The sequence below is a fragment of the Coffea eugenioides genome, chromosome 11 (genome assembly GCF_003713205.1).
Source record: "Coffea eugenioides isolate CCC68of chromosome 11, Ceug_1.0, whole genome shotgun sequence".
Taxonomy (NCBI): Eukaryota; Viridiplantae; Streptophyta; class Magnoliopsida; order Gentianales; family Rubiaceae; genus Coffea; species Coffea eugenioides.
In genome coordinates, this window is record NC_040045.1 from 48571422 (window position 1) to 48597368 (window position 25947).

The 25947-nt window shown below is 36.7% G+C and overlaps 1 protein-coding gene across 5 annotated transcripts; it reads right to left on the minus strand.

Moving 5' to 3' along the window:
• Nucleotides 1-917: 917 nt before the first annotated feature.
• LOC113753118 (inositol hexakisphosphate and diphosphoinositol-pentakisphosphate kinase VIP2) lies at nt 918-24094 on the minus strand. 5 transcript variants are annotated; one of them, XR_003464973.1, is made up of 31 exons: nt 23493-24094; nt 23239-23298; nt 22928-22974; nt 22569-22652; nt 21297-21360; nt 20315-20510; nt 14066-14136; nt 13032-13136; nt 12053-12145; nt 11382-11456; nt 10510-10595; nt 9644-9850; nt 9460-9559; nt 9282-9352; nt 8272-8353; nt 7712-7870; nt 7495-7537; nt 7085-7167; nt 6758-6820; nt 6583-6657; nt 5906-6031; nt 5558-5799; nt 5361-5405; nt 4691-4757; nt 4155-4226; nt 3835-4076; nt 3469-3526; nt 2747-2914; nt 1815-1889; nt 1167-1539; nt 918-1070 (listed from the first exon to the last, which is right to left on the minus strand). XR_003464973.1 is itself a non-coding variant. In XM_027297216.1 (31 exons), exons 2-31 carry the CDS (start codon nt 23604-23606, stop codon nt 1276-1278), a joined length of 3195 nt encoding a protein of 1064 aa, XP_027153017.1. In that variant the 5' UTR covers nt 23607-23701; nt 23866-23977; the 3' UTR covers nt 918-1275. The 5 variants fall into 5 exon arrangements, 4 of the variants coding, with proteins under 4 accessions (XP_027153017.1, XP_027153016.1, XP_027153015.1 ...); XM_027297216.1 differs by having other exon boundaries at nt 918-1539; nt 20315-20468; nt 23493-23701; nt 23866-23977; XM_027297215.1 differs by having other exon boundaries at nt 918-1539; nt 23493-23701; nt 23866-23977.
• Between the last annotated feature and the right edge of the window lie 1853 nt (nt 24095-25947).

Below are 25947 nucleotides of genomic sequence, written 5' to 3' on the forward strand. Positions count from 1 at the left end.
TTCTCGTGTGCCTTGTCTAGAATATAACTACTCTTTTTCCCCGAGTAAGCGTCTAACGCAAAATTTGCAAATCTTTATTGGTGAGTGACAAAAAAAAATTATTTATTCCAAATTCTATTAGGCTTTCAGATTTGTTTTGCTCATATTTGGTGATTTAATGGTGAGAGATCTCATCTGGATGGATCCTTCATCCTTCCTTTCGCAGTTTCGTAAGTAGAACATACATGGTACTGTTTCATTTGGTCATCCCTTTCCTCTCTGAGTAGTTGGCCGAGTTTGTTACATATTTTTTTTGCTTTAGAAGGTAGGAATTGATATTTTCGTGCCTTACGCACACATTTTATTTTCTTCGTGAAGCTAGCTTGAAAGAGAACAGATGCTCTTTTCGTAGAGTCGAATTTGCTGTCCAACGTCCCCAACACAACTGTAGTCCATTTACTCCTTTCCGCCAACCCGGATTCAGTTTTGGTGGACGGCATCTGAGTTTGGGACCTTGCGGGGACCATTAAGAAGAGAATGGACCCCGTATCGGCCAGCATCATCTACGTGCCCTAAGCAGTGTTCAAGCAATATGCATTTGGGCCGCAGACAGGCCCAAAAGCATTTGTTCCTAATAGCACAGCGCGAGCCTATCTATTTAAACATCGTTCAAATTTAAATGTTCTTACAAAGTTTAGCTGGTAAGAACATCGATTAAATAACCGCAAAGACTCTCAAATCTTATCTATTTTTTCCTTCTCCCTCGAAAAGTTTGAAGCCTCCCTATGAATAATCCAATAATAATAATAATAATAAAGCTATTGGCAAGACGCATCACCGGAAGGGCCCAAGAAAAGGAAAAAGGTCTATGAGCATGGAAGATTTGCTGCTAGCAACGGGAACCAATTTACTCAACCACAAAACTTAATAAAGAGACGTGACATGAATCTTCCCAATCGAAGGGAACGGATCTTGACGTCAAACTCTTGAAATCCAAAGAGAACTAATATACATGAAGGAGTATTGAGTCATAAGAAGTTATTATGCATTGGCTCTGGTAGTTAATGGCTCTCAACCAGTGAGGCCCCATCCTTGTAAAAGAAATAAAGAAGTAATAACAGTAAGAACGTGCTCTGCAAATGATTCATTCAATTGAAATATTTACAGTGGGAAAATTGCTCTTCTACCTTCCACAACGGTTGAGTCACCTCTCCCCCATTTGTACTTCCAAAAAAAAAAATTGATCAGCAAATTTCAGGCTCGATATTCAAGCAAATGGAAGAATGTCAAGCTAAATCACTTCCCATTCGTATTTCCATGCTTGTTGAAAGGCCAAAGATTCGCAAGGCGCTCCAAAACTGCTGCACTTTTTGAGAAGTACCCTGAAAATCCTTGCGGGGTTGATGGCGGGGGAAAATCTTCTGCGGGCATGGCAAAAGAGCGAATCATCTTTTCCATCTTCTCCATCGTCAAGTATGATCCTACTTCTTGAAGCCTCTCAGGACCCATTATCGGCAATGTGTGTTCCTGACGTAATGAGGCTGCCCCACTATCGTCCTTCTGCAAATTCAAATAATTATTGAAATCCTCTGATTAACCAGTCCAGCTGTTAATGGCTAAACCAACAAGTTTTTCAACAATAAACCATTAAACCTCTATCCAAACTTTGAAGGATGAGTTAAGTTGGTATTCTTAGAAGCGTTTGATTCAAAGAAGAATGGAAAATTAGTAGCTGATGGGAATACTGAAATTTAGAGGGGATGTAATTCCAATCCCATGAACACTTTTTGCCAAAGCAGTATTTCAAATTAAATCTCTTCAATCGAAGAAAATACCTCCAAGGGGGACAAATCAGCACCGCGACTAAAAGTCAACTCTATTCGGAATCTTTGTGGATCTTCTAAAGATACCTGCATTTGTTCTAAAAGCTGGATAAAAAAGTTCGAAGATACTCATCAGCAAAATAACGCAACAACATCAATGTGCCCCACCCAAAATTCAAGTCACTAACCAAGTGAAAAATGGGATTACATTTAGTGTAGCCAAACTGTTGACTCTGTCAAAACGCTTTTTTTTTTTTAAATATATATATATATATAAGCAAGACCCATGCACGTGGGGGCCAAGCCAGCCCTTAATTTTATTAATAAACTGCCAAAACAGTTCCTGCTCAATAGAAGGAAGCACTCAAGTTTCATGGTGTCCGACTAATGTCAGGCCTTTAAAAGGATCACGCAAAAGAACACTAGCCTCGAAGGTTGACAAACTTCATTCAGGTTTTCCACTCTTTGAGATTTTATTACCAATATGTACTTGTTTTATGCACCAAGAACTGTAATTGTCAGATCTAGGCATAAGAAAAACAGCAAAAAATTTAGCTGGTATTATCTTCATAACAATGTAAAATAAGTCACGAATGCAGACAGGTGCAAAAGCTCACTGGTATCGATGTTAGACCTGGTAATGAGCTTTACTATCTTGCAATTTTCTAAATTTTTTTAGGCAACGTATAACATTACAGAAGCAAAAGAAACGATAAGTGTATTTATCTCATCTTTTTATACTGAAGACTTCTCAAGCAAGGAGGGAGATGAGACAGCAACAAAAAAAAAACCGAAGAAAACACGCTACCCCGATTAATCCTTCGTGCATCATTCACCAACATAATACATGAAGTATAGCACCAAAATGATAAACAGAGGCCTTTTTTACTGCTTCTTCATATATTCCCTAGGAAATTTCTAAAATAAAAATTATCCATACTAACCTCAGTATTCTCAAACATCCTCATCACAATATAACTCATGTAGTCAAGCTCCTTGGTCCTTAAAAGACGCTCCAAAGCATTATCACAAACAAGACTATCCTCTCCTTGGAGAGATTCATCCAAGTTACAATAACGAAGAACATTCATCAAAGAATGGATATGTGATTCCTGACAATCAAACATTCAATAGAGCTTAATATAAGGGGTGAAAGAAAAATATATCAAATTACTAAAGAAAGATCTAAATAATGAGATGGAACTGGAAACAGATAAAAAAATTCCTTGCATATCCAACAATATATCCAAAGAGACCCTTTGCCCTCCCAAAATTCTTACCTCCCTCAATAAAGGAAACAATCTACGATGACTGGAAAATCAGAATGGTTCCTTTACCCATCAATACAGACACATGGATATCCTCCTTGAGTCAGAATCACGAGGACATAAGACCCAATAATACTACTGGCTTGAAATCAGCATGTATGAGGCCAAAACCAATATACGAGGTACCTCTTAAGCTCTTTCCCAACATATGACCTTCTTAAGACACTGCTTGGTGCAAAATAGGAAATGGAAAAATATACTATTTGATTGACATTCCTACCAAAGTTAATGCCGTTCAAGCGCCAGTGGATAAAAAGAATTTCACAAAGCACCTGATGATGTAGCATGTGTAGAAAACAGAGTAAATTTCTAAGTGACCATAGTGATAGTTGACTCACCGATGTGAAGTAAAGGCGTGTTCTGACATGGCGTTCAGGTGTTCTCACATTAGCATATCTGAAATAATTAAAGAACATCAAATAACTGATAAGTTCTCTATTGTATCCTTCAGCACATAGGAGAGCTTACTATGGTATAAGAAGCAAAAGTTAGCAGTACCAAATGACTGAGCACTGCTCCAGCCAAAAGAAAGGATAGTAATGAGATCTTCGAGTTTCTGTATGTGAAAAGCATGTTGTACTCTTTATTCCTTATTGAGTAAATGTTAAATTATTTTGACAGGTAATTGCTTAGTTGCAAACATTTTCATAAGGTTTGACCAAGTGCATCTTGTTTTGTCAACAAAGCAAGAAACAGAGTATTACTTTGGATCCAAGCGATATTTGGTCTCTTTGTTATCATCATCTTCCTGATTTATAGATTTTTCACCAGTGAAACTAGTCCTCCTTGAATCTTCATTCCTGAAATTAGACTCTCCATCTTCCTGTCCAGTTATACTGACAGCTGACTCATGATCCTGACTGCTCTTCAACCCAGCTACGCTGATTGCTTCTTCACGAGTATTTCTTAGATCAATTAAAATCTTACCTAATAGGCGACGGGCAATCTGAGAACCAAAAGGCATTTAACTAATTGAAGAAAAGGAATACGGATAGAAAACAGAGTAAGCGAAATCGAGAATTACTTTGGACCCAATCTTTAGCTTCTGCTTTGGGTTAATTCCATATTCATTAGGAATAACACCATCTGCAAGTAACTGAAAGACAACAGGATCAATAGAAATTCCAAAGAACAAATCATAAAATCACATGGCTTGTTCATTTAGTCATGAATATATCTACTTTCTACATGTATGTATACTGTGCCAGGTGCTTCGCCCATGCTCTCTAATTTTTCTTCTATCATAAATTAAATATTCAATCTGGTTCCTGCAGCCAAAAGGTTCTCTATCTCCAGAATTAACCTTGGCATTTTGGAACATTTGCAATGAATAAATACTTGAATGTCCTTGAAACAGTAGGAACATCAACTTCAGGACTCCACGTAATATGAACAAGGAATGTACCACCAACCATACCCTCTCATAGATCACATCTCTAATTCAGTGGAAATACAAGAAAGAAACTACCTTCAAAAGATATCAAGTATTCAGGAGGTGGAGTGCAGAGGGGTTTCAGTTTCATAATGGATAATGTATGCAAGTAGGTCAAATTTTCTCACCTGAGCAACTCTAAAGAGTTCATCCAATCCTTCCAAATTAAGGTGTGCATTGTGCAAGAGATCATACCTGTTAAAAGAAGAATATAATATCACAAGACTAGAAAGGACACAAGAAAGAGTATCAGCAAACTCTTCGTCTTTATAAGAGAATGACATTTTGCTATGAAAAACCGAAAAACTAAAACTCGTTGCAACATAGGTTGCATGAGAATTGGCATGGAACTACTGCCCATATGCATATATTGTGTTGCAACCTCACTTAGTTTCAACCTCTAGAAATCTCTCTCCAGATTGTCATAATTAAATCCAAGAAAAGAAGGGGTGGAATGGGATCGGTAATTGAGCACTAGTCCAGTCTATTAGATGAATTCCATCTTAAAGAAGGCTTAAGCATTTTCTTTGTTCTTCTAAAATGGGGTACTCTATGACTTCACATGAAACATTTATGAAGACATTTTATAGTTAATTAAAGAAAAAACATGCATGTAAAAAACAGTCAAAAGTTATACAGAAGAAATGAGAGAGAGAGAGAGAGAAACAGACAGACAGAGAGGACGCAAGCACAAAGAAACATACCTAGTTCACTCAGTGCTGTCAGAAACGGAATGTAACTTAACAAGGTCATAATATTTAATGTAAAACATACTGCCAGCTTAGTTCAATCACTTACTTGCTGGAGTCATAAACATCTGGAATCTGTGTTATGTCAAAACGGCTGCAAACCAAACCACACAGTTACATCCATTACAGAACAACCAAGCCAAGTGAAGGGTCATACTAATTGAGAAAATCTAAATTTCAAATCGTATTGATGTACTTGAAACAAAGAACTCATAATTCTAAACCTTCCATAAGCATAAGACTTACTCTTTCCGCTCATTATACAAATCTCTCTCAAGCTTCCTCCACCGAGCATACATGAGAAGAAATCCTTCACTCCCACAGGGTAGTCCTGCAGCAATGCGGTCAACATCTATGTTTGTCTTACCCAGTGCTTTAGCTTGATCATATGGAGGAATCACATCATATGAACTTGTGTCTTCAAGTTGTTCATCCTCATCCCTTGCAAGTAGCCTCACTTGTTCAGTTACCTTCTTTGTCAACTTCACCTGATCACAAGAATATAAGCTAAGCAGCAGCAAAGACAAGAAATAAGGTCTGGAATTATATAGTCTTCTAATCAAGAAAATTTCAGGAATATGGAAAGACTCCTACCAATTCAGGAAGAAGTTCAGATGCATTTGAAGGAAGTCCAGCCCCATCAACCATCCAAGGTTTTTCTGATGACCCATTCTCATGGACTGCCTTTACTCCGGAAGTAATTATCTCATGTAATCTAGTCTGAGAACGAGGGAAGTGAAAAAATGAAGAAGAAGAAACGCACTGTAAGAAAATGAAAGCTTGACACAGGAAAATCAGAAAGATGGCCACAAAGCAGGAGGTTGCATATCATGCAAATGAAGGAGGCTGTTTGTCTAAAAAGACCTGGAAAAGAGAGTGTGTGTGACAGAAACAATTGTTAAGGATCTCACAGAAACACACAGCAACTCGAGAAAAACCTTTTGAGTCCAAATAGCTAAGGCTTACAAGAAATTACATCTTTACTGCCAATAGTAATATTATATGAAAGGTCCATAACAAAATGTACTATTCGCCCTATACACCATATGAGGATAACTTACATCGCACCATACATGTGAGCACAACCAACAACCACCCATTCCCCCCTACACAACCCCTGGAAAAAGAAATCCAGTTTCCTCTGGCTTGCAGTTAGTACACAGTCTCGTTATTCAGCAGAAAAGAAAAGAACTCTTTTATACCTGCAATCTATTAATTTATTTCCTTGAAGGGAGATATAACAAAACTAGAGATAGAACAGCAAGACAAACCTTAGCCTCATCCATTTCAATACTGGCATTATCAAGCCCATCCAACATGGAAGAGTCCTTGCTGACTAGCGAAACCTTACGAGGATCAGGAACCATTAAAGAGAAATATCATGAGCAATTAGCTTCAGAAAAAAAAATAAACAAGAAAGACTGTTCAAAGATCAAGTTCACAGACCAAGATTGGTGTTAATTGTCCTTCCAAATCAAGGAGACCTTTTGCAAATGCAGCAGCGGACATCTGCCCACATATCAATAAGACATATCAAAACAATACAGAGTTAGTTTTGAATTGTAGTGGATCAGGATGAAACACAAGTTAAATATATAAGATAGATAGGTCTTAAACTGCAAGTATGATATATTCATGCACATGAAATTCGGCTTGGAAACAGAAAAGTTCCTCCACACAAATCAACAAGGGAAAAAGTATCCAATATGAATGTAAGATCAAATTATGCATCAAAAAGTACACCAGAATACACAAATTAACATCAGCTTTGACCTGTACACGGCCCTCATCTGAGCTGTATATTTTGAGGTCATGGCGATATGTGCTATGTAGGCGAAGCAGGCCAGTACCTTCCCCTGAGACAGATAATGTAACACATAATTAGCACCATCCAAAGCAGAAACACAGTTATCAAGATAAAACAGCCATATACCTCTTCCAAATGGGTGCCAACTTAAAGTATAAAAATCTATGATAATACTTAGCAAACATGATATTCCCAACAATATTCAAAAAAACCATTCTAGAGATAATTAAATATTTCACTTGACAGCTCATTATCTAAAGATCATCTGTCCACCAAACCTATGGGCCCAATTGGGCAAAAGACCCTAAAAAGAAGGATACTCCAGAAATGACCACAACAGCTTACAAGCTTAGAAATAGAAGTAAAGGACGTCAACCTGGATATATATTGTTCCGGAAGTATCTGCCTAGTTCTTCAGCCTGTCAACAAAGATTTAAGACCACATTTGAGATAACAACACAAACCATACAAGTATCCAGAGGCAAAACATCAAAGGCTATTTCCAGTTATCGTCATGATTAAAGAATTCCATAATCCACTAGAGAGCCAAAAAGGTACCAGAGCATCTATGAACAACATTTGAAACGTATCACCTGCTTTCTGCCAGCATGTGTAAGAACACCCCCATATTTAAGAACCATCAGAGCTTCAACTGGACGTTCTTCTTCTCCTTCACCGTTACTTTTTGCAACTTTAACCCACCTCAGTGGTTTCAGTTGAACTTTTCTGTAAATCCCGGAGAAATGACCTCCCTGGAAATTTGAGAACTTATTAGGGAATAACAATCAAGAATGCTAAGAAGATATAAATTGCACCTCAAGTTTGAAATTCTCAATCTGCATGCTGAATAGCTCAGCTATCATGGAAGCAACAAATCAAGAGTTGCAAGCTGAACTTTTCACCCTTTTCATGTCAAATTTAATGAACTACAAGCCACTGCAATAAGTGTGGTTCACATAAAAATGCCCTAACCACAAGCCATTGCACACATTGTCACCATTAATAGCATTTGGTTTTGACTAGCTGGAAGACTTTCAGGCTTTTTCTTTATTTTCTTTACTTCTAGCATGTAAAATCAGTAAAATCACAAAAAATAAATCTACATATTATAACATATAAAATTGCATCAAGTGAGGAAACTCTTTAAATGAACCTCCTCAAGAACCGCTTTCACTTGACGAAGCTTTTCAGCATGCTCAAGATCTTCAGCTTCACTGTCACTTTCCCTGCCAGGTCTGGTTTATACAACATATCATGCAAGAAGTTCGGATCAGCCTTCACAAATTCAATAAAAAAAATTTACTATTTCAATCATGAATCAAGGGAAAATCCACTGGGTTTAACGAAGCATATGTGGACAGAGATAATAAACAAAAGAAACCATCCAGACAACATAAACAACCAAATTGGAACAATACCGAAAGTGAAACAATTATTTTTTGTCTTTGTTGCATTTAAAATGTTAAACACATAAATGGTAAACATAACAGTGCATGCTACTATAGTTCGTACATTACATAATACGTTTCAAACTAAATGTAGGGTAAACCAAACACCAAAATTACAGATTCAAACAAAATAAAGTAGCTTCGGCACTTCACTATGAACTCAAGATCACCATAATCTGAACTACTCATCCTTGTCTATGATAAATGGTGCTGATCCAAATGATCTCACTTTGCCCATATAGCTCTGATGGTTTTACACGAAATTAGTCAAGCACCCAAGAAAAAAGGAGGTTCAGATAAATGGTTGTTTGAAATTACTACTATTTTTGGGCATTTTTCTAAGTGATACCAAGGTCACTCCAAGCGAGCAATGTGAAGTCTCACAGCTTTAAAATCTCCTATTTTCTTAAATTTCTGTGATGTAAATTTCTTAGCACTTCTTTATCTCGATCTTATCATAAATCTGCACACTTTTTCTTTGCTAGGGCTGCACCAGTATGCCCAGCAGTAAAGGAATAGTAATTTTGTCTTGAGAACACGCATCTAGAGGGAAAATTTTTGCGGAAGGTTGTGCCATGTGACCCTATCCTCTGGAGGCTTGACCAAATTTAACAATTTTTCTCTGGTTGTTCTTATGTGCAATCAACATTAATTTGGTTCCGTAAGAATCTACTTAAAATTCCCAAACCATCAAAGATATTCCTTCTTCACATACCTAGAACGGGGTACTAAAATGCGAGTGGCATCTAAAAGATCTTGCAGTTGGACAGCACTTTTCAGCTTTGTCTGCGCAAAAATGTAAATGCAGGAAAAGAATCAAGTTTTACTTGGCCAAAACGCTGAGGATCTTATCTTTGAAAAACAAGGAGATAATTCTATGAGCAAAGAAACACCTCTGATCTAGGTCTCCCACCATTGTACTTTAACATCAAATTTAACAGCTTTTCCTCAGTAACCTTCAACTTCACCTTCTGTTTTGGAGTTCTATCACCACTGTTCAAATAACAAAATTTGCTATAGTAGATGATAAAAAGACGTCATATATCAATATAAAAGAGCAAAAGGAGGCAATCTTACTGGCGGATCACAGCAATAACACAACGCAGCTCTTCAGATTGCCCAAATTTCCCAATAATTCCACTTCCTTGACGTGTTAGTCCCTCAGAAGGCTGAACTGGTTCATTCACTTTCCATGGCAATGTGGGTGGTATTGTTGTAGAAAGATGTGGAGCTTTTGCATCCAGAAACATCTTTCTCAATACACACGCAGCATCATCATAGTATCTGTATTAGCAGTTCATGAACACAGATGAAAACAATTAAAGAACAAAAGCACCATTAAATCAGAAAACATAGAGAAAGTGAAGGCATTGGCCAGAATGATCTTCTAATCTTGCAATATTGCAGAAAACGAATTGCAAATCAAACTAGACATATTTCACCTTTCCAGTAAAGTTGTTATTCCATTAATGCAACTAAATTTAGATACATGAGTGGCAGCCTGTTATGTGTTCGTTTGCATCTGGCGAACCAGTAACAGACTTACTCGAGGATCAGTAGTCAAATATTTAAATTACTGCAAACCTTTTACTTTTTCACAAAAAAAAAAAGAACATGAGAGTAAACAAGAAGATACAACTGAAACAAATCAGATGACATGAAACCATGCTCAAAAGCTTTGGAAAAACAATAAGATTTATATTGGAAACAATCCCCCATGAACTTTACTCAAGCAGCATTAAATTCCAACCGAAGTGAAGTAATAGGGACTTATGGAACGAAGAGTGACTAGTTTGTTCTTCTGATGCAAGGCAGAGTTCAGAATAAAGTTAAAATGTCACTGATAACTTTGCTAACCAGACCTAGAGCAGCAAAAAAGCATGATTACCACCCTACCACAATGCTTATTGACCAAAAAGATGATAAAAGCAAATAAATCATACTTGTAGGAATTTTTGACAAAACTCCATCCATTGACATCACAGACATATGATTGCCCTTCACAGCGCAAGAGATCGAAGCCACAAACCTGTGAATGAGACAAAATTTAAGAAATTACAAAAAGAGAAGACATGGTTTGAAAACAATTAAATATGTCAGTTCTGCGGTGTGTCTTTCACATACAGTATGTTGAGGAAAAAGTATGAAGCCCTTGACCACATAAAATTGTCAACAGGTCTAAAATCAGAACGTGCAACAGAAATTGAATGAAGAAAAAGTGGATTCCACACCCAAATTAACCAATTGGGGGATGCTAGACCTAAAGAAGCTGCTGTCAACAGTATGGCAACAGGAAGAGAAAAGTCAGAAATCCAGCTAGAGTAATAAAGGAAAAGATCATATAATGACAGTGGTTCATGGATGGTCAAACAAGGGGGATAATAGTTCCAGATGGTAAACCAATGATCAACTGGCACTATGAATATAGCTGTACAAGGTAGTTCTATTTTTTACTGGAAATTGAAACATTTAATGAAATATTAGATCTGCAACTGCCCAGAAGATTGGCTTGAATCGATATTTACAGTTCAGGAAACAAAACTGGGAAAAGGTCCAGTATATAGGATTATCAACTTTTCCGGTCTGTGTTCAACATTGATCCAATTCCCTGCAGCCCAATTTGTTACTACATCAAGCTGAAGCACCTAAAGAACCTCATGCATTGTTTTACAAGATATTAAGATACAATCTTTCCCTTTTTTTTGGAGTGCAAATGGAGGGGCAGCGTGTGAATGTCACTGCTTGATATGATGATGTCCCATTCTTGCGAGTTGGACTCACTAGAAGGGAATTTTACAAAACTAAATTGACTTACTGCTTGCTGGAATGCAATGCAAACATCTCTTGCCATCTGCTTCTCAGTAGGAGTAAGCAGAACTGGATACCGCACCTGTAATGAAAAGACCTCTTGTTATCAGTTACAAAATGCTATTTAATTGCCAGATGTGTCTCGCTTGAGTAGGATGCTAGTGAAAAATACACAGTTTCGATCTTTTAGAGTTATGAGCTCAAGCTCACATTCACAAAATGTTCAGTACATAATAAGAGAAAACAAATGACACATGAATTGAACTTGGGACTGTGCATTTAAATAGAGGACAGACGGATAATTACTATCTTTAATTAAACATCAATCTCTTTTGCTCGTTTGCTGATAATGAGACAAGATATGAGAATAAAAGAAGAGTTTAGGAAGGTAGAAGGAAAGTTAAAATAAGGCCACTGCATTTCAGCTCAAAAGTTGCATCAACAGCCCGAGATTACTTCTGATATCATCTCATAAGGTGTTCTCCATGTCACCTGTCTGGTACCCAACAAACACACACCAAAAAAATCTGCTTCTGATACTTAAATTCTTTTATATGCGTTTTGAGAAGCTCAACATAAATCATGGACAGTCACATCGACATAATAATCACCCTTCTCAAACTGATTCTTAAAGGAATTTGCAGCATGATTGTTTTATATGCCAGGTAGTCTACTTACTTCTTTGCCATCAGGATTTCTCATAACAACACCATCAACAACAGGAGATTTTCTCGCCTCTGCATGAGCGTACTCTGGGCCTACAGTATATACCTGCACCGCAAGCAATAAAGCTCACTGATACTAAAAGATCTAAAATGTGAAGAGGACATAACTCTTTTGCAATTAAAATCATGAAGTAACCACTAAATACAAAGAAAGTTTTAGATTGGCAGAAGTGTGAGATACATTAAATGTCGCTACAAACTTCAAATGAAAATGACTCTAGAGGCCAGTGAATGTGAGTATGCTAAATTACAGATAAAACAAACATGAAAACCTAATGGGTTTGTGTATGCAAAAGAGGCCACAAAGAGGATTCCACACATATCTCAGAGTCCATGATAATGGAATTTCTGATCAATTTTAGAACTGAAAAACCTATATAAATTAACACGAAGGATGTACATCTTTGAAAGATCTTAATTTTCATCAGTCCGATGACAATAGTCCCTAGAATAGCTCCATGCTGTTCTATAGTGGAAGAACCGCAAAGATGGGTTTTTTCATCTTGTGGAATCAATTGGAACACCCATATGGGTGGAAAAAGAGGAATCAGTTGAACATCATCCAGCTCCTGCTATGATGTTCTGCATTGCAATGGGCAGAACAAGAAGCCTTGGCAGGTGAGGAACCATTTGGAGGATCAGGAAATATTAACTGCCGAGGAATACGAGAATCATTCTGGTAGTTGTGCTGAAGGTTTTCTGGAAATTCACACACATTCTTTCTAGATTTCCAGAAACAATGGCTGATTAGAGTAATAAACTTTTGCTAACCTTTTTGAATTGCTTATGTACACATCCTACATGGTAGTGCTGTTTCCTATTTAGCAAATTACATAAGCATCACAATAAATTCCACAGAATCCACATGCAACTAAGACCATAGTTACCAAAGAACAACACTGAGACAATTAGTACTGATCTTATCTGACAACCTTCACATCTGTGCCTCCAGTAGGCATGAATTCTTCATATATGTAAGATCCTTCGCGCCGCACTCTTCTAACCTCGGGATGAAACTCACTTGAGCGATTACCAACCTGAAAGATGATATATCACGTGATCTAAAACCATCAGATCTTCATCTGTCACTTGTCAAAAACAAATAAATACTGATTTTCAAGAGGGAATCATTCAACTAATACATTCTAATACAAAATTTCCACAGATCAGAAAAGACTGCAGCAAGCAATGCAATCAAATGACAAAGAAATATCTGACATGATTTACCATATATGAGATATGTTAATCATGAGAGCACCTGACTTTAAAACCTCCAAGTGATAAAAATAACAGAAGAACTATTAAGAATACTTGCTACTGGGTGGACAAACCATAATTTCTCAAACATGGCAAAAGAAAGAATTGGACCCACAAGTAATACTGCATAAGGAACTTGTTATCTCACTACCAAAGCTAACAACACTCTCGCATAACAAAGGAAATCACCCTACAACACAAATCTCTTTCAGCTCTCCTCGTGAGAGTGCACTGTATGTAACACTTTTAATCATTTAGTGCAGCCATGCCCAAACCTAATCCATGTTTACGTCAAACCATCCGAGATGCCCAACAACTTCAATCATCCAGTAAAAGTCTTTCACGGAAGCACCAAAAAGCGTTTAGAAATGCCTAGGAATCAATATTAGCAGGAGCAACAGTAGCCAGCCAAGTGTAAATGAGTTTTTAAATTCAGAAAACAGAAAAGAAAACAAAGAAAACATTTCAGGAAGCAAATTGTTCAAGTAAATATGGTGTTTATCCAGCAAATAGCCATTGCAATATTGGCATACAATGATAGTTCACACAGCAAAAAAGCATGTGTAGTTTAAACACAATTTGAAATACCTATAACAATACATGATGACATTACGAGTCAAGTCCACATAAAGTTTCAAAGTGACATCAGAAACTCAAAAGAGAGATGTTCAACATACTAAAGCAATCCAAAAACTCACTAAAATCTAACCTTGCGGAACAATTCCTTCATTCCTCCACCTGCAGAACTAGGGTAATATATCATTATGCTGTGGTTGTCACCTGCAGAAAAATGAAAATCATTTTAATATGCATGTATAGACATAGGTAATGTTTGGACAATGGCATAAGCCTAAAGGCAAGCATACAGTAGCTGTACACATCAGGTAATCCAGATACACCTGACAAATTTTAGAGACAGGGAAAAGGCAAACAGGAAAGGCAAGAGCCTAGTTGTTTCCATCCAATTGCATGAATTGAAATGGTACTTTCATGGTAATATGTATTCGGAGGAAAGTATACAGCCAACTCACACTCTTTGAGTTACAATCCACACAAGTCAAAAGAATACAAGAAAAGGATATCATATATGGCAGAAATACTCACCGTACCTTCTCATCAATTAAATAGTCACATCATTGAGATGTAAAGTAAAATGGTTTCAGTGTTAAGAGGCTCTACATTAAAATCATCCTATGCAGTTTTGGCAGCCAACAAGTATCCAGTCCCACTAAAGTCAAATTCTGGCTGAACTTGTCAGTAAATTATGCTCGGATGGGAAACTAACTAGCGTATTTCACTTTGAGAATAAACCTTACAATGACAAGCTTCATCATACTTCTCCTGATATTGACCTATGTAACACAAAAAATCGTAGAATAAGTTAATAATTATGCTGAAAGTATGTTTTTCATATTTCATTGATCTATTTATACAAGTAACTAGGTTAAATGGTCAGCCATGTACAGCTGTATATAGTCTGTAATTACAGACTATATACAGCTGTGTTCTTAGACTAATTACAGCAGCTATCTTAGACTAATAGCTGTATTCTTAGACTAATTACAGCAGCTATCTTAGACTAATTATATAGCTGTATTCTTAGACTAATTACAGCTAATTCCTACCAACTCTCCCCCTCAAGTTGGGGCATAGATATCACAAATGCCCAACTTGGATAGAGATGCATTGAATGAGCTACTAATAACAGCATGAGTCATAATATCAGCCAGCTGATCTGAACTTCTAGTATAGGGAATTTCAATTGTCCCGGAATCAAGATTATCTTTGATGTAGTTCCTATCAATTTCAACATGCTTTGTCCGATCATGTTGAATAGGATTATTTGCAATCTTAATGGCTGCCATATTATCACAAAATAATACCATAGAACCTTTTGGACCAAACCCAATCTCCTTTAAGAGAATTTTCAGCCAAGAGAGTTCTGTGATAGCATGATGCATAGCTCTATATTCAGCCTCTGCACTAGATAATGAAACCACGTTCTGTTTTTTACTTTTCCAAGACACCAAGTTGCCTCCAACAAAAGCCAAATATCCAGAAGTTGATTTTCTATCCAACTTGCTACCAGCAAAATCAGAGTCTGTATATCCAACCACATCAAAATGTTCGTGTTTGGAGAATAAGACACCTTTTCCTGGAGCTGATTTCAAGTAAGCCAAGATTCGATTAACAGCATTCATGTGTTGATCACTTGGATTGTGCATAAACTGGCTAACAACACTGACTGCATATGCTAAATCTGGCCTGGTATGAGTTAAATAGATTAGTCTACCCACGATCCTTTGATATCTTTCCTTGTTTGTTGGAATCTGATCAGAAAAGAAGGCTAGGCCATGATTCACTTCAATCGGAGTATCTATTGGCTCACAAGCAGACATACCAGTTTCAGCTAGGAGTTCCAATGTATACTTCCTTTGGGAAAGGAAGAGTCCTTGCTTGGACCGTGATACTTCAATGCCAAGAAAATATTTAAGAGTCCCCAAATCTTTAATCTCAAATTCTTTGGCTAAGTAACTTCGAAGGTTCTCAATTTCTTCTTTGTTATTACCTGTTACAATCATATCATCAACATAGACAAGAAGCACGGTAATATCATTGTAGTTACGTTTATAGAACAGCGTGTGATCTGCTGAAGCTTGCTTGAATCCATACTCCTCCATGGCATGACTCAATCTTCCAAACCATGCCCTTGGTGATTGTTTTAATCCATACAATGCCTTTTTCAGTCTGCACACCTTTCCTTCTTCTAGTGTAAACCCCTGAGGAGGATCCATGAAAACTTCCTCAGTCAACTCACCATGAAGAAAGGCATTCTTCACATCAAATTGTCGTAGAGGCCAGTCTAAATTAACTGCAAGTGACAATATGACACGAACAGTGTTCATCTTGGCAACCGGTGCAAATGTCTCTTGATAGTCAATACCATAGGTTTGAGTGTAGCCTTTTGCAACCAGTCTAGCTTTGTATCTTTCAACTGTCCCATCAGACTTGTATTTGACACTGAATACCCATTTACACCCTACGGTCTTCTTTCCCATTGGTAACTCAACCATTTCCCAAGTAGAATTCTTTTGGAGAGCCATCATTTCTTCTACCATTGCATCTTTCCACTTAGGATCATCAAGGGCTTCCTGAAAATGACTAGGAACATATACAGAAGACAACTGAAGAGCAAATGTCAAGTTTGTCTTAGACAAACGGTGATAGGATATAAAATCAGAAATTGGATAGGAAACATTGGAAGCTTTTGAAAAACCAAGCCTATCAGGTTCTTTTCGTTCACGAAGAGGATATCTTCTATTCTGATCAATATTAGGATATGAGTCAAGACTTTCAGAAGAAGTACATACCTTAGTGTCAATCTTGGAAGATTCATTCGATAGCATGGTAGTATCATCAAGGGAGGTATTATCATTAAGGGAGGTACAAGAACCAGGAGGCATAACAGTGATATCTTTTGTTCTCCTAGAATATCCTTTCTCAAAGAGATGAGCTGGTCTCTCACTATTAGTTTCAATTTTATTTTCCTGACCATCATCTAAAACTAAGGAATCCCCATTTTCCTTTGCATTCTCTATACCTGAGATCCATATCCTTTTTTCTCCTAGCCATTGTTTTTCCTCTTCTCTACTTTTAATCTCCCCCTGAAGAGGAACCGCAGACATATGTCCAGAAAAATAAGACTCATTTTCACAAAATTGAACATCCATAGACACATAGTAGGTTCTCGTAGGAGGATGAAAACATTTATATCCCTTTTGTGAATTAGAATAGCCAAGGAAAACACATTTGATAGCACGAGGATCAAGTTTATCTCTATGATGAGAATGAACATGAACATAACATACACAACCAAAAACCTTTGGACAAATATTAAGAGCAGTAGGAATAGAATGAAATTTAGATAACATTCTCAAAGGGGTTTGGAAATCAATAACCTTAGCGGGCATTCGATTAATGAGGAAAACAGCAGCCATAATAGCTTCAGCCCAAAAATGTTTTGGAACATGCATAGTAAAACATAAGGCTCGTGCTACTTCAAGAAAGTGACGATTTTTCCGCTCTGCTGTGCCATTCTGCTGGGGTGTGTAAACACAAGTGGTTTGATGAAGAATGCCATGTTGTATCATAAAATCAGCAAGAGATCGATTCACAAATTCACGACCATTATCGGAATGAAAAACCTTAATTCTAGTGTTGAATTGAGTAAGAATCATGTTATAAAACTGAGGAATAATATGACAAACATCACTCTTAGATTTCATCAAATATACCCAACTGACTCTAGTACAGTCATCAATAAAAGATACAAAATATTTATGTCCTGAAGTAGAAGTAGTTGAGAAAGGACCCCACACATCAGTATAAACACATGAAAAAGGAGTGACACTTTTATTAAAACTAACTTTGAAAGGAACACGATGGTTTTTTGCATAAACACATTGTTCACATCTTAAGCTAGAAGTTGAAATATTGGAAAATAACTTAGGAAACATATGCTCTAAATAAGAAAAAGATGGATGTCCTAGTCGACGATGCCAAAGGATTATTCTTTCTATGTCTGATGTCCCACTTTTTGTTTGAAAACCTCGAGTAGATATTGTTATGCTTCGATTGTCTTCCCAGTAATATAAACCATCCCTCTCCTTACCAATGCCAATCGTCATCTTCGTAAGATTGTCCTGAAAAACACAATGAGTAGAGTGAAAAATGACAGAACAGTTAAGATGCTTTGTTATTTTACTAATGGAGAGGAGATTATTTGAGAGTTTAGGTGCAAGTAAAACAGAGGACATAGAAAACTTTGGTGAAAGAGACACATTTCCAGCGCCTATGATTGGCGTAAAATTTCCATTAGCAACCTGTACAGACTTCACAGGTGAAGATGTAAGAGAGTCAATGATAGAAGAGTTACTAGTCATGTGATCAGTAGCCCCTGAATCAATAATCCAAGTGCTAGGATGAGCAGAAATAACGGACAAACCAAAAATACCTTCTTGAGAAGATGCTCGAGACACATGAGACACAGAAGATGGAGTAGTGTCTATGGCAGCAACATTTTGAGCAACAGTATTATGAACCAATTTTTTATTTTTTCTCTCAGCTTGCTTAAGTTTATACCATTCTGGATAGCCATGCTTCTTCCAACAAACATCAATTGTATGTGTATTCTTATTGCAGTAGGTGCAAAATCGAGACTGAGAGGCTGTAGAATTTCCATTAATGGCAATAGAAGTGCTCTTTTGAACAGTTAGAGCTGAAGCCTCAAAGTGTGATTCTGCTCCCATGGCAACTTGTCTTTGTAGTTCTCTACGAACCATGGAGTAGACTTCTTCTAACCTTGGTAAAGGAGAAGTACCTAGAACACGGCTGCGAACTTGATCTAACTTATTATCAAGGCCAGCAAGAAAAATATAAACTCGATCTTCAGCAATACGATTTCTATATTTTTCTTTATCAGCAGCACATGTCATGTCATTGGGCCGTCGATAATCGAGCTCCATAAATGTTGAGTTTAATTCGTTGTAGTATTCTGCTAGAGGCCGACCATCTTGTTGTAAATGAAAAGTCTTCTTCATTAGTTCATAAACTTCAGAGGAATCTGATACATCAAGGTAACTTCTTTTTACAGCATCCCAAACTTCCTTTGCTGTGCCGCATTGTACAAAGTGAGATATCAGATTATCACTCATTGAATTAATAAGCCAAGATTTGACGAGAGAATCTTCAGCTTCCCATTCATCATAACTTGAATCATCTACTGCTGGTGCAGCCTTTTTTCCATTAATATAGCCCATTTTTTTTCTTCCAGCAATATGCATCTCCAAAATTTTGGACCAAACTCGATAATTAGTGCCATCCAATTTAATGTGGATGGAAGAAGAAGCATCTTGTATGGTTAGAGTGGAGAGATTCTTGCTGTTAGGAGATTCAACATCAGGTTTGGTTGACATATTGTGATGTGATTAGTGTTTTAGAGAAGAAATTTCAGTACTGTGGGCTATTGAAAGAATGGCTGGAATTTTCAGAGAAGAGGAGAGCAAGGAAAAAAACCCCAAAGCTCTGATACCAAGTTAATAATTATGCTGAAAGTATGTTTTTCATATTTCATTGATCTATTTATACAAGTAACTAGGTTAAATGGTCAGCCATGTACAGCTGTATATAGTCTGTAATTACAGACTATATACAGCTGTGTTCTTAGACTAATTACAGCAGCTATCTTAGACTAATAGCTGTATTCTTAGACTAATTACAGCAGCTATCTTAGACTAATTATATAGCTGTATTCTTAGACTAATTACAGCTAATTCCTACCAACTGAATACAAAGAAAATTTGTCATTTTGGAAAGTGGTTCAAATATAATCATCCATCATATTTGCAGCTAGAAATATACACGCACCATCGAACAGCAGTATTAATCACGAAGTCTAATTTCCGGTTTTCTATGCAACAATTATCTGCCCGTGATATGGTAACAACTGAAGAAAGATGTACTTGACAGTAACTTCTGAATTGTGGTTATCAAAAAACCAGAAAAAAAAAAAAGAACAGGAATGACTGGATATGAGACTTTTAACAGGTAAATAGTGTCATGTAAGAAAATTAATATGTAAAATTCAAACAAAGTACCATCCTCGAATTCCTAAAAATATGAGAACAAATCCTTGTGCTGACAACAGTATGTTGCCAGTCCAAACCATAAGTATCCATTCTGCTTAAATGAAGCTAAGGGCCACATATATAATCTATATCATACTGTAGACAATGGTCCTTCTAAGATTTTAAACCCTGGCAGCCTCCCTACAACTATAAAACGAAGCTTACACAGAAAATGGTAATAAGCCTTGACAATTGTAAGAGAGAAAGATACAATTACTTCAATTACTTCACAAGTTATGCTGAAATGTAATTTTTTAAATGAAGCATCTTACCATCAACGGGCTTCTCTACAAATGGCTTCCAAAAGCGATTACCATGAACTTCAACAAAATCTTCTTCCTCAACAAAATAATCCAGCTCTTGATATGGCATTTCTCTATTAACCAGAGCATATCTTGGAACAGGAATTCCATACCTTTCAAGACACTGAAGTTTTTCCCAACAACAAGAAATAGTGGGAGAAAAGCACTGATTTTCATCAGCAAACAAAATCAACTAACAAATAATTTCTGGTAAAATCAAGCAAGGAAAAAGTTTGATAGAAATTTCAATGCAAACTTGGCTGCTGCTTTGCAGGTAAAGGTAAAGGACGCTTACCCCAAAAAAGGGGTAAAGGTAAAGGGCAGTACAAGAAGGAGACAAGATTCTTGGATTGTCAAACTTAATACAACGAAGGTCCCAGATGTTTTAGAGAATAGAAAGAGATGACAAACTAAACAAGTTGTTAGCAACAAGGCCAGAATCTTCTGCCAAGCAACAGAAGGTTCTTCACATTCAGAAAAACGATACAAGTCACATGATTGCTGATAGGCCACAAATGAGTTCTTCACATATTTTCTAAAGCATAGGGAAAATGAAAAAAACAATGACAAATTTGGCATAAGCTGAGAGTTGAATAATTGAAAGACAAACGATAACTAGCTGATAAAATGAGAGTTGATATATTAACAATCTGTCTCAAAACTCCAAGCATGCATGACCATGCCTTGGTGCTGATTTTATACAGTGAATCATAAGCGACAATCACCACAAAAAACGTTGATCACTGATTTCTTATCTAAAGCGTAAAAGCCTCATCCACGGACCATGGTGTTAAACAACAAAAGAAACCATTTACCAGTGGCAAAAATCAAAATCACGTAATTTTGTCATTCTAAAACCCCTAACCGAATCAGGAATAGACAAGTTGCCAGCAATTTTAGATTTGGTAAGGCATTATTCAAGAAAAACATGAAAGATATGAAAGGCACCTACCTCATATACTTTTCTTCTATCATGAAGAAGGTGTTGTGCTTCCAATTCATTTACGAGAAAGGGCCTAAAGAAATCAAGAAGCACAAAAAAAATTTTGATTTCAAATTGCTGAAAAAGCAAATTGCAGTGTTCCAAAGTTTTTGTAAAGACTAAAAGGGGAGAAAAAAGCAATCAAACAAAATCACCTCTCCCCTTGACAACAGCAAAAGGTACCAGAAATTGAGTACCCAAAAAGGAAACAGAAACTCTCAGTGAGATGGGAGTACTATAAGCAAAATTCACAGAGGATGATTCTACTGCAAGAGAAAGATATATTAACAATGCAAACCCTTTTTCTTCTCTCCCAATTCCAACATCACATGCTCTCCAGAGGAAGTACCTTGTGGTAGGGAAAAGCAAGTTGAATACTAGCAGAAGCCTTCATTTCCAGCACCTCACCCTCTCCCCCACCCCCCTCAGGAAAAAAAAAACCACCAAACAAAAGAAAAGCTCCTCTTTTTCAGGGATATTACAGAGATCTAAACGGAAAAGCAATTATTTGGAAACAGTGAATTTCAGACAAAAAATCAAATACTGTATGGCATGCATAAACATCCATTAGGCATAAATGCAATAGGGATGACAGTAACCGTACACATGAGAAGACACCAAACTAGAGAGTAAATGTTACACCATGGAAATGGCCAGAGTAAACACTAAGTTACCGGAAATTTTCATTGTCACTGATGTAACCATGTGGCAAACGTGTTATATGTACTAGTTTAACTGGCTCAGATCCTCCAATATGCCTAGGCAAAACTACTATATTTGAACATAACCATGCAGGTAATATAGAGAAGCACAAGTGATTGATGAGCTTCAACAGAGGTTTGGGGGACAGATATAGTAGCCATGAGCAAAATCCACAGAAACAGAAACAGATGAAAAGATCAGTGAATAAGCCTTTGACCTGAACATCATATAATCATCAGTAATACTCTTGAACAATCAAACTCATAAAAGGGGGACCTAGTATTTATCACTATTCACACACACATACACTTTTTGCATGCTGATCTAAAAGTTTGTTTTTTTAACCTTTCCACATTATTTGCTACCAATGGAGGAATAGGACATCATTAATCAACCAGAATCTTTGAAATTTTAAAATAAGAATTCACAAAACGACAATCTTACTCCTCCATCGTCATATAACTCCATATATCATATTTGGTTGTATTAGAATACACAACAGGAGATGGGTAACGCATAAAAAGGCTTCAAATTACATACTTTCTCAATGCAGAATATGCTTCAGCTTTTTGCAGGGGGTACCCAGAGGAGTAGAAGGCAATCAAACAATCACATATTGGCCATCTGCAATTGTTCAGAAACTGAGAGAACTAACTAAAATATAATCTTCAAGTAGACTAAAAAATAAAAATCACGAAAAACATTTTCAACCAAAAATTGTCCAATCAAAACCGTTTCTTTATGTTCAAGTAAACAAAACCACAATGATTTTGATTTGGTCCAGAGGTAAGGGTTAGTAAGTGGCTTTTAATTTGACAAAAACAAAGCCCTACTCGAGTGTGTATATATATATAAGCATTCCTCTACGAGATTACAGTACAATAATCTGGTGAAAATACCTCTCTACGGGGTCCTCGAGAATAACCTTGTCCCCAAAATGAACAATCTACAAGAGCAAAAGAACGGTGCTTTAGATAGAACCGTATATGTTCCAAACAGCAACTTGTGAGACATTGTGACCGATCAATTTTAAAAAATAAATAAATAAATTGTGATACATTGTGACCGGTCAATTTAGGAATAGAAAATAAGCGCACATTCTAATTACTGTGCATTGAATCTATTGTGCGGAATCGAGCAAAAATTCAATTCAATGCAACTATCATTTTTAGTTTATAAATTAAAAACTCATGAATAAAATGATAGAGACCTCAAATTCACCGAATGCCTGTAGCCTATCCAAAATTTGGAGCATCGGACCTGAAAAAGCCTGAAAATGACACAAAAATTATATGCATTCGTGATTTGTCTACATCACATCACTGCTTTGACATAACCAACAAAAAAAAATGTAGATTTTGTATTTAAATAAAATAGGAAAAAAAAAAAAGGAAGAGTAATCTAGTATGGTGGTGGTGGTTGTTTGGAAAAGATACGGAAATTGAGCCTAAAAAAGTACAGAACCTCGGAGCCGCATTTCACCTTCTTTTCCATTACACACACTCCAATCTTAATCTTCCTTCCAATGTCTCCCTCTTCCTCCTCCATCTCTCTCTCCCTCTCCCTCCCTTTATCCATCTCTCTCGCTAGAGAGATTCTGAAAGGAAATGCAATGCCGCTCTCTATCAGTATCAGAGTCTCCCTCTCTCTTATTCTTTGTCTCCTTTTTCTTACTGCTCAACAAAATCCAAAAAGCACCGAGCTGTGTAATTTATACCCCCATATAGAAAGAGAGGTTAGGTTAAAAACGGAAAAAAAAAAAAAGATAAATAATGCAGAATAAAGGGGGGAAAAATCTCCAGAACTAGTAGTATTAGTAGTAACTAGTAGCACGCACCAACAAAGATACGCAAGAATCCCCGGAAAATAAGTGCAACAGTTAATAATAGTAATAAAGACAGTTCCGTGCTACTTATTATACAGTACGACGACGGCGTTTTGCAGTTTCTTGTAACGGGCAAGGGAAGTCACGATGAACGGCGCGGAGAGAAGGGGAGGGAAAAAGCTGAAACTCGTCGTCGTGGACCGACCTTTTCTCAGTATTTTATATACGACAAAAAGAATGGGATATACTGTGGGATAATATATATATATATACATATATATATATATATAATAAATACCAAAGCAGAGGAGATGAAAAGAAAACCAATTGCTGAATATTTGTCAGACGTATTTGATGATTGTGAGGCCCCGCTCCATTAATTAATGACGTATAGTATCTGTGAGAGAGGGGTGGCTAATTGCAGTGGGCTGCCGGGATTGGATTCGGATTCCATGATATGCATTTTCGAAAGGAGAGGACGTGGAAAGCGGATTAGGATTTTTGTTTCTTATGGCCAACTTTATCGTTAGTTTTCTTAGGGGCTGCGGAGGGGAGGTGTCATTGTCGGCGTCCAATGACCGTCGCTGAGATCAAAGGTCAGGTGTCCTTTTTACTTTGCTTTTTGCTCTGCTGTTTGCTTTGAGTCGTGCTGGAGATATGCTTTTATAATCTACCACAATCTGTATCCTTTTGCGGTCGGTAACTATTACTATTTAGGTATTCATCAGACAAATCCTGAACTTCTTTGATTGACCCAAAAAAAAAAATTTAAACAAATCTCTTTGTTGTTTTTTTTTCTATTCCCCAATTCAGCTGATATTGAATACTTTCAAGCGATCCAGCAGTCGGCAGATCTCAAAAAAAAAAAAAAAAAACTTCTATACATCTATGATCCTAAATTGTCGTCTGTTACTTGTTGATCATGATTCTAAAAAAAAAAACTTTCTTTTTCTATGTTACTCGTGTATTTTTGTAATACTTTACTGTAGTAATGTATGTAAAAATTTTTTTATTATATATGAGGTTATTTTTTGTATTTTTGGGATTATTTTTTGTGTTTTTGAAATTATTTATGTTTATGTATTACCGTAACATTATATATGAAAAACTTGTCTTTCAAAAAATGACCAGTTCAAATGGAGCGTTTTTGTTGCATCAGTTAGGAATTTATAAATTTCTCAAAGGCGTGTATGTGACGACTTTCATAGACCATGGTTTTGATGTTAAGGGAAACAATTCAAAGTTTTTACATTGTTCACGTGCTTATCATAAAAATTAGAAAGGATATTAAACACAATCAACATCCAAGAAAACGCGAGTGAAATAGATCTGAGTTTTACTTTTTTGTTTATAGCCGCAAAAGGGCATACCAAATTTTTCATTCATTTCCACTTTTAAATTTTAGTACTGTTCATGCTCTGTCGTCATTTCCCCAGATTCCCACTTTTGTTCCGTTAAGGAGACTTGATGTTGAGCGATTCTGAATTCCATGATTAGAAATGATAAAAGGAAATGCCAGGCGAGTATCCAGGCGACAGCATATTCGAGATAAAAGTTGAAACTTATTACTTTCCAATTAAACTTTGAACGAATACTTTTTTCAGTCTCCTATGGTCGCTAGTAAGTAGTAACAGAACATCACTTCATTTGTGAAAATCCAAAGTCACAACATGGATGTGGTCAATGCTGTGATGTGAAAAACATGCGGGTGAGGTTGGATGAACCAGTAACCGGGTCGCCTGGCCAAGCTCAGCAAACCGGGAATGCAATTGATCAACCCTTTCTTGTTGAAGTTTTACTTTTACAAGCCCTTGAATTTATTGTTGTCTACGTATGAAAATACAGTAGTAACTTCTTTCTTCTTCTTGAAATTTTCCATAGCCATATATATTATTGTTTTAGAAACAATATGGGACTCCTTTTCTTTAAGCACATTGAAAAGGACCAATTCATATAATGTCATCAATGATCTATTAATCTACTAAAAGCTGCATCTTTTTTTGAAAACGAACCAACTCCTTGACTAATCAAACTACAAAGAACCTCCGAATTCAGAAAATTTGACTCAGTTTTCCTCTCTAGTTTTTTTGAGTA